Source organism: Aulostomus chinensis, chromosome 10, assembly GCF_037954235.1.
Source record: "Aulostomus chinensis isolate RoL2024-O1b breed Wild chromosome 10, RoL_Achi_v1.0, whole genome shotgun sequence".
In the NCBI taxonomy this organism is placed as follows: domain Eukaryota; kingdom Metazoa; phylum Chordata; class Actinopteri; order Syngnathiformes; family Aulostomidae; genus Aulostomus; species Aulostomus chinensis.
This window is the reverse complement of record NC_141329.1, coordinates 14,537,963-14,546,943: the sequence shown is the minus strand read 5'-3', so window position 1 is coordinate 14,546,943 and position 8,981 is coordinate 14,537,963. Positions and strand designations below refer to the sequence as shown.

Genomic DNA, 8,981 nt, shown 5'->3' with positions numbered 1-8,981 from the left:
TGTTATGCGGCTGTAATAATTGTAAATAATAAAGCTGACTACTTCGCGGATTTCGCCTATTGCAGTTCATTTTTAGAATGTAACTCGTGTGATGTCTAGGTTTAAAATTCTTAATTTCCAAATATTTTAATGTGCCCGAAAAAGGGTTAATCGTTACCCTTGCATGTTAATACTTGTCCTAATGTTCATACCTCAGTGAAACATTGACAATGCTGAAAGACTTGACATTTGCAAAATATTGTACTTGATGACCATGTGTGCCCTGCTCAGTATATGATACGTGCGATGTAGGGTGGCACTGCAGAAAATGTCCACACGCAGAGGCTTTTCACACCAAATGCACCTGCTCCATGTCATGCCAAGCTGATCTCTGGTACTATAGTCCAAGCTGATATTTCCACCCGAAGCTTTGTGGTGAGTCCTAGCATGGCACGGCAGTTTGTTGGGAATACATGGCGAGTCCAGTATTTACACACACCATGTCAATGTACTGAGCAGACAGGAAGTCTCCACACCAACTGCCTCATGAATCTGGCTAATTTTTCAAAATTAAACATAACGAGCAACAAACATGAAAACATTGTATTATTGAATCACGTATACTCAGTTACTCTATAAAATGTGAAGCAAATTTCCATGACATTCCCAAAACTTTTCCAGACTTGGAAATGGTTACTTACAAATTCCATGTGTCTCATGACAACATTAACACTAAACCTCTACTTCACAAAAGTATTTGGGCTTATTAATCTCTAGACAAAAAAGGGGAAAAGCACTTTTTCCCCAATGCTCTGCATTTAAAAGTGACATTTATTTAAAAGATAGTTTAAATACTCAAGTAAAATGACAGCCACGCCATTTAACTGTATAATGTCTTACAGGGAGTTGCCGTGCACGTACGTCTGGGATTATGAATCACTGCTGGGGGAGGGACACGTATGATTCCAGGCTGCTGAAACTCACTGATATTTTCAACCGTGAATAGCACCGTTATATAATATCTGCGCGATTCCAACACGGACACAGTGACGCAACGTCTAACAGTCCAAGTGAAAACAATAATATACCGTCTGTGTTGCTTAGGGTTAACGTTACACCGGGCATTACCCCGAGACGTCAAATACCATTTCAGACACATTCCGTTGAATTCCGAAGTGCAACAGGCTCAGTTTAGACTCTAGGCCGGAGGCACCGAACAACTTGATATTAAGTGAGGTTGAGCCCTTCCCCATATGGTACGTTTACAGTGTTCACACAACCAAGCTTCGAGCACACGCACACTTAAAAGGCAGTTAGTCAACGGGAGTTAATTTAAGTGAAATTTTAACGGTCAGCGATTTCAATACAATGTCTCCCTCCCCACAAGGGTTGTGTAGCGGAATTCAGTAGAGTCCAAAATATAAAATAATTAACATGTATAACGTTAGTCGTATTTATGTCAGAGGCCACCTTAAAACAGGCAGGAAACGGGGCTGATACCACGCTGATCGAAGACCCTGTCCACAGAGAAATTCGTAAACATCGCGAAACTACTTACCTATTTCATTTTCGTTTACAGAGTCTGGGAAGCTTGCCATCTAAATAAGGACAAAGGCCGGGGAGAAAAGCCAAGCACGGACAGTGAATCGCAAATATATGGAGGAAATTCACAACTGCGGATGTCGATGACGCCTTTTTCTCCTCCGATGTCTGGCGCAGACGATTGAATCCCTCCGCCAAGCCAAGTCCCGGGAGGAAATTGCAGTTGTTAAACCTCGATTGAAGATGTCGACTTTCTGTGGATCTCTTCGACAGTCGGCTGTATTTTACTCTTCTATGCCGCTCGGAAGGTAAGTCTCAGTCACTTAGGCGTTTCTACAACAAAGATTTCTATCGTCTAATCCACTATGTGACACAAGGGCTGTAAGACATCATACTATTTTCATCGAAAGGAGGGTTGGACACAACTGGAGGAGGGCTCTCATTTACGTCAGCAGTTTCCATGGTAATGCTATTAGAACCGCCCCCTACGTTTTTTCATTATACTTCTCATTTCTTTCCCACTTTACTATATATGTTTTTTGATAGCAACACATCATATACATATGCATGCAGTGCAACTGTCCAAAAAAGGCAACTCTTCATGAGCCCAGGAATCAGTTAAGCTTTCAGCTTTGTGATAATGCATTACTCAGAACCCCATATATGTTTTACAAAAATATGAGCACTATTCTTTTGGATTTTCATATGACACAATTAATTATTCTCTAACATGAATGTTTAGTTTCAGCAGTAACCATCAACTACCCATAAAATGATTTAAAATCAAATGTCACTGAAATTCTTTCTCCTGTCTGTCACGTAAGTGGCAACAAGGATGTTGCTCTGTACAAAAAGGCTGGAGTCTGTCAGTGTGTTTGTTTTTTTTTGCTGTGGATATGACATATATTCTTCCCAGATGTTCATGTTCATGTGTTCTGTCAACAACTCAGTATTGCTTAATAGCTTGACCTCAGTTCATCTACCTTCATGATTTAGAAATGTGTGCACTGCTATCTTAGTGTTTCTGTCAGCAGCGGTTTAGATTGTCATTTCGTCAGGGAAGCATCTGCAGCAATTCCATCCTAGCTGCAGGTCAGTTTAGGGATTCTTTTCAGTCAATCAGAATATGAGGAAGCATCATGTGACATGAACAATCTCACAGTGTAGGATTCTCTTACGTTTCAATAAGGTATTAGTTTGTCATCATTTTTTTATACACGTGTCATCAAGCAGTCTCAAATGTATGGAGTCAGGAGTGTGCAAACAAAAAATAAAATTTTGTTTTCAAAAAAGGCATTTTAAATTGTGTAGTTTGCATTGTTGCATAGTGTTTATTATGAATACAATACTTTTAAAAATAAATTTAAAGTTTACAATGAATTGTTTCACATCCAAGTTATGTGTATAGCAAGACTAAAAACATATCTGCAACAGACACTTCAATAACAATAAGAAAATTATCAATGAGGATACAAATTAATCCAATGCAAAATGACATGAAAATGTATAATATATTTCAAGTTGGATTTCATGAGTAAACCCTACGTGTGCTCCTTTCCTGGCTCAAAAACATAATTGTTAGCATTTTATCAGATACATCATCCAGACTCCCAGACAGATTTTGAAAGGTCTTTTTGTTCTAGCATGTAGTTGCATTTTTGTGTCTGTTTTACTTCATCTCACAATTGGTTTGGGAATGGTATTAATTTAAAGGCGGTACTCTTAAACATTTTCGTCTATCTAACGTAAAATTCAAATGCAGAAAATCCCCTTTTTAATCTTCCATTTAAACTTAAATTGCACTTCATGTAAACTGCTTTTAATTATTTATTAACTCATTGTAATTAACATATTTACAATTGATTTAATCTACCTTTCCACTTAGGTCATTTCAAACATTTCCCAGAGTGTCTTTCAACAAAACAAAAAATAGGTAAAATACTGCACATCAGCATTATCCGTTTCTTTATCAGGTAGATTTTCACCTCAGCGGCACATCAAATGCCTGAAATGTATGAAATGAACAGATCCAAGTTCCTTTGGATACACTATTGTTTACATTTCAAACAGTGTGTTCTGTTGTGTTCAATAACTGCAGCAGTGCAAAGGTCAATGAGGGGGCGAATCTTGGTGCAGTATGGTGTTTTGAAGAACCATAGTCTAACCCTTTGAAGAAGAAAGCATCATCAGATAAATTAAATACAGAGACTAAGACGTTTTTTTTAATTGCTGCGAATAATTTCATTGGGTGTTCCTGAGAGAATACAAGCACTTTCCTAAAGAACACTCCGGAGATCAACCTGCTTACAGATCAGAGGCCAGTTCATTAGCTTCAAATTGACTACATGAATGTCAAAGATTTCTGGGTCTAATACTTATTTTTTGAAATGTTAAGGACATGTAAATACACAGTGACATAGTGAAATCGGAAAAAAAAGAATAGAACAGGTAGGAAATGGCTTTCTTGAACCTGTGTTGAGTGGCTTCTGGCTTAATTGGAATGTTTTTTCCAAAAAGGATTTTTTTTTTCAATCTGTGTAAATTATGTGTTTATCATTCACTGATTAATTTCACAGTGATGTGAAAGACTGGCTGAATATTACTTTAAAAGTAAAGGTTCAGTCAAAACTGGATTTGAGGTAAGTAAAGCATTGTTGAGAAAAATGTTCATGAGTTTTCAAAATCCTGATCCTTTTAGACATCTGTACTTAAACAAAATATTGTTGACCTGCAGCTGACCTTCATGACAACGAGACCTAAATGGGCCATTCTTCAGAGCTTGTTTTGTATGACTCTTTCTGTTGGTTTTTGGAAATCAACTTGCTGATTATCGAAAATTATTTTCATTTGTATCACAGTTCTTTTACAATTGTGTGAAGTTTGCAGTCTTTTATCCCGCTCTGCTACAGTATCACACAATAGTAATGAAACATGACAGGACATTGTTCAATGTAAATGAACATCATATAAACATCACATCTGAGTAGTTTTGAGACTGAGTCAAGACTATATATAAAATAGAAACAATATAATCCTAATACATATTGTATGCACTGGAATGTGCGGGCTGATGTTTGGGTGTGAACATATGCTGCTTATAACAGACTGATTAGCTGCCACTGTGGATATACTTTTATTCTGTGTTGTCTTACTCTAGAACGCTGTTTACAGTTTACAAAATGAATATCTAAATCTGAAATCTGACAAACTAACATTCAAATATGTGGGTCTTGCTCTCCTTTATAATTAGGGCCTGAGCCAGTCCCTGGCGAAGACCCTATTATGTTTCGAAGTCACACTCGTTTTTTTTTGCCTTTCGAGCACGAATAGTTGTCTTTAGCTCTCAAATAAGTTTCTCCCTCCTGCTTTACTCCTTTGTGATCTTGTAACATAGAATAAACGAGCCAGTTTGAGTTGATGGTGCTTGACAGCTCAGCATAACAGCATAACTGTCCAAAAATACCTTTTTCCAAGCGCGTCTTGTATAATTCACAACTCCTTTAACATGTTTTACACTCAGTAATTCACTAAATATTTTGATTTGATTTTTAACTGTTTTTTGCCATTAGCAGCTATTAGCTTCAAGCTTAATATATGTTACTGTCTCCTTCTGCACACAAGAGTTACAAAATAATATCACACACATCCTGTCTCAAAATGATTCAGAAAAATTAGTCAACGCATTCATTACTTCCAAGCTGGATTATTGTAGTTCCTCAACAAAAAAAATGTTTAAAAATTCTCTAGGTCGTAATCCCCCCCCCCCCCCCAAAAAAACGCTGCTGCCCACATACTGACAAGAACAGAAAACAAGAACTGCTCTACTGCTGTACCAGCACTAGATTTTGGTCCAGGATGCAGACACCCTCTCTATGTGTAAGAATACAAGTAACACTGTCATTTTTGAACAAGGGTAGCCCATAGTTGCACCCTCATAAACCGAGAGTGCGAGGGGATATCCCATGATGTGCCAAATTTATCTACTTATGTATTCATTCATATCCCATCTGACAAGGAATTTCATCTGGCGTCCTTGGTTTTAACTTGCTTGGTCTTATCCTCATAATTCATCTGTAAGGATAAGAGCTGACCTGACCCCAGGCCTTGACCTTGGGCTGGGAGTGAACCTGTTTCATCTTCCACAACTTCTTTTATAATCGTAAATTTGTTGTTAGAATACTTACTAATTGTAAAGCTGACCCTTACGACGCCAGTGTTATCCTGATGCACAGCTGTGTTTAGACTGCATGAAGGTCACATTGTGCTGGATGTTCCAATAAGGTGTTACTGGTAGTGTCTGACATTACTAGTATGATAATATGTTTACGAGGAGTGCAACTCAGATGTTCTGGGGAAGCTGATTCAAACTCATCTCACAGTGAATACTGTACATCTGTTATGGACGTCAATTAAAATGTCCAGTGTAGGCCATCTCTGATTCTCCAGCTTGTTTATTGAATGACAAATTCCTTCATTACATAGAAATCCTCTACACCGTACATGCATGTTACTAACTTGACTTTTTTCACAGTCTTTTTGATTCCTCACCTTGCAGATTCCTGACTGATGTTGGTGATGGAGGTGGCTCTGGCTTCACCCTTCATATCAATAGCATTCATATCAGTATTTTTAGTATGCACCAACATCAGCATCATTATTTTGTTTGTATTTGTAGCAGTGGCAGCCCTTTGATGCTTGTAATAATTTGAGGATTGTTGCCTAAGTAGTAAGTAGATGCTATTGTTAGCTATTTTACAATTCTTCTTGCTGCTAGTTTGTTGTGTCTTTCTGCCTATCTGGGAATCCCCTGCCCCTCTCTGCCTGTTCCTCTCTCATATTCCCTTATCCGTCTTTGCCTCTGCCCCATTTTCCTGCTCTTCTCCATAAACAGATGGTCGTCCTTATAAAGCCTTGGTCTGATCCACAACCCTGCCTATTAAAAGGAGGGTTTTTTCAACCACTTTCACAAGATGTGCTTACTCATGGGTAACTGTTGGGTATAAATTATTTGAAAGATTATTGTTTTAAACCTGCTAAACTGTCATGAGAAAACTTTACAAATAAAAGCTGACTTGGCTGCATGCTGGAGTCACAAAGTAATGCAGGAGGGAAAAACATAGTTCTGAGACGAATATACACATTTGTTTGTACTAGGCGAAATACCCCACTTGGATGAAGCATGGCTTTAAGTGAGGGGTAATTATTTCAACATTCAAAAACAGTCACATCCCAACAATGCTTAAAATTACAATGGTAAATTGCACCTTGAAGGAGTTTCATGATTTTTGTTCCTTTCTTAGCACCTTCACAAACTACATCAAAGCTTAACTACTTAAATCTATACTCTGTTCACATTTACACACCAAAAAAAACCCAAGAGGACAAAGGTTGTGTATTTAAATGTGCTTATGGGTGAAAGGTTGTTTTATATCTCTGTCCACAGATTCATCAGCATCATCTAATCACTTTTCCCCACGTGCTGCTCAAAACAAGTTTCATCATGTCAACACATGCAGCCATTGTTCATAAGTAAGCTCATAGTCCTGGAGAAGTATTCAGCAAAGACATGTTTTGTTGAAAGACAAGTGGCATGGTAATTGGAGATATGGCAGAAAAGTGTGCTCATTTTTAGTCTCCAGAACATCTTTAAAGCTGCTGGAGTACTGGAAACCTGCTTGAAGGTTAGAGAAGAGCAAGAACTGAATTATGGGCACATTCATAAAAAGCATGTATGGAACGGTGCATTTGCACTCAGGTTTGGTTTATTGGGTGAGGCAAGAACAAACCCAACAAAATACGAGACAAATGTCCAAATGCAGGTCTAAGCGGAGATCTCTCCTACTGTTTCCCCCCAAAAATGTGTTGTGTTGCTTTTGCACACAACACACTTTTTTCTAAAATAGGGAATACCCATTACCCTGGAGGGATGAGCTTGTTTGACTTCTATAATTCATGAGCTTTGATCTTACTCTAAACAGACGGAAGCTTCTTTTTAAAGGTATTTTTTCATTCCTCAATTTTTCTGCCCAATTAGACCAGCTAGGCACACCTCTGCCATTAGATGTTTTTGAACACTGTGTAAGAACAGCAATGAAAGTGTGATCAAGTTACCCTCAATTTATCCAGGCTTCATTAATTCTTTTGACAGTTGGACATCTGCCATCCTGACGATACACTTATTTCCTGTATGTCCCTGTGTGACCAGGAAGTTAGAAATGCTACGTTAAGTGCTTTAGAGCAAAATGAGCACCAATGGGTCCTGTGGAGTTTTCAAGTACAAAAAAGTTGTTCACATACTGTAAAAAAAAAATGGATAAAATGTTGGAAAGTATTTTAAATCCTGACTATTAGCAGACTTCTTTCCAGCCTGTGTTGGTGGATTGTTGGGGTCTTATAGAAATTATCTGTACATCAGTGGTAGTGTGAAATGGTTGTTGTGACATTGTATTGCCTGATATATATCTTTGTGCACATGCATAAGAAAAACAAGCCACCTCATTAGGAACCAGCAACTGCTTAGAGACTCCACCAGATTGAAACTGTTCCAAACATGCTTATCGAACATGGTCATAGACTGGCATGACCTGGTTACCATGGCAGCTACAACTTTAATGGCCAGTAATTTAATTGGAATTTCATCCAACATTAACAAACAGCAAAATATTACAATTGGATTAAGAAAAGGTAAAAAAAAAAAAAAAAAAATCTCTACATGGTTTAGTGTATACAAAGGGGTGTATCCATCAGCCTGAGGTACCCTAATCCAAGACACAGTCTACTACTGTACAGGACAGGAAAAGTAACAAAGGTTCATATGACAAGATTGTCACTAGAGCTAGTGTCCCTCTCACTAAAGGTTTATAGGAAGCAATTAAGAATACTGGTAAGAACTAATGGAGTTTCCTTTACATTTAAAATTATATAAATCAACAAATTTTTATAATACAAGGATCGTGGGTTTATTGACAGTTAGCCTGAAGCTGAACAGTCCAGTTCCTCTCCCTGGGAAGGAGGGGATCTCAGCCCAGTGCTGGGCTTGACAGCAGCTGGTTTGTATGAGGTTGGGGTGAAGACAGGACGAGCTTCAAGGCCACCACCCATTGCTCAAGCCGCCATCCCTGTGGTAATCCTGATATGGCTCACGTGGGGGGATCTGAAGTGCAAGAGGAAAGAGAGGATTTTTAACAGGATGGCTAGTCCGAAAATAACACAATATGTGCTTTATTTAGAAAGTCCTGAAAAGACTTAGCTAACAAATGTGTGGAGCGATAGGGATATATTTTCATCTTTGTTTAGAGTAAAAAGGCAGCACAGGAGATGGAGGTCAGTAAAGGACATTTTTCAGTAGATGAGAGAAACTTTAAGAATATTAACTGAACTATGTTAAAGGAACATGCAATTTTTGGGGAATTTCATCATTTTAACTGTCAAGATGGGGGGACGAATTTATATCAGATAAA

General features: G+C 38.1%; 2 protein-coding genes across 3 annotated transcripts in view; both read right to left on the bottom strand.

Annotated features, from left to right (window-relative positions):
• Window positions 1-1,954, bottom strand: part of wsb1 (WD repeat and SOCS box containing 1) — a 27,998-nt gene extending 26,044 nt beyond the window's left edge. Inside the window, exon 1 of the mRNA XM_086216134.1 lies at window positions 1,538-1,954. Within this exon, the coding sequence (XP_086072260.1) occupies window positions 1,538-1,577 (40 nt within the window). The 5' untranslated portion in view covers window positions 1,578-1,954. The remainder of the gene's footprint in view (window positions 1-1,537) is intronic.
• An 897-nt stretch (window positions 1,955-2,851) lies between these two features.
• cuedc1b (CUE domain containing 1b) overlaps window positions 2,852-8,981 on the bottom strand; it is a 43,258-nt gene continuing 37,128 nt past the window's right edge. For both annotated transcript variants that reach the window (XM_086216132.1, XM_086216133.1), the window contains one exon: window positions 2,852-8,674. In XM_086216132.1, the coding sequence (XP_086072258.1) occupies window position 8,674 (1 nt within the window). In that variant the 3' untranslated portion in view covers window positions 2,852-8,673. The remainder of the gene's footprint in view (window positions 8,675-8,981) is intronic.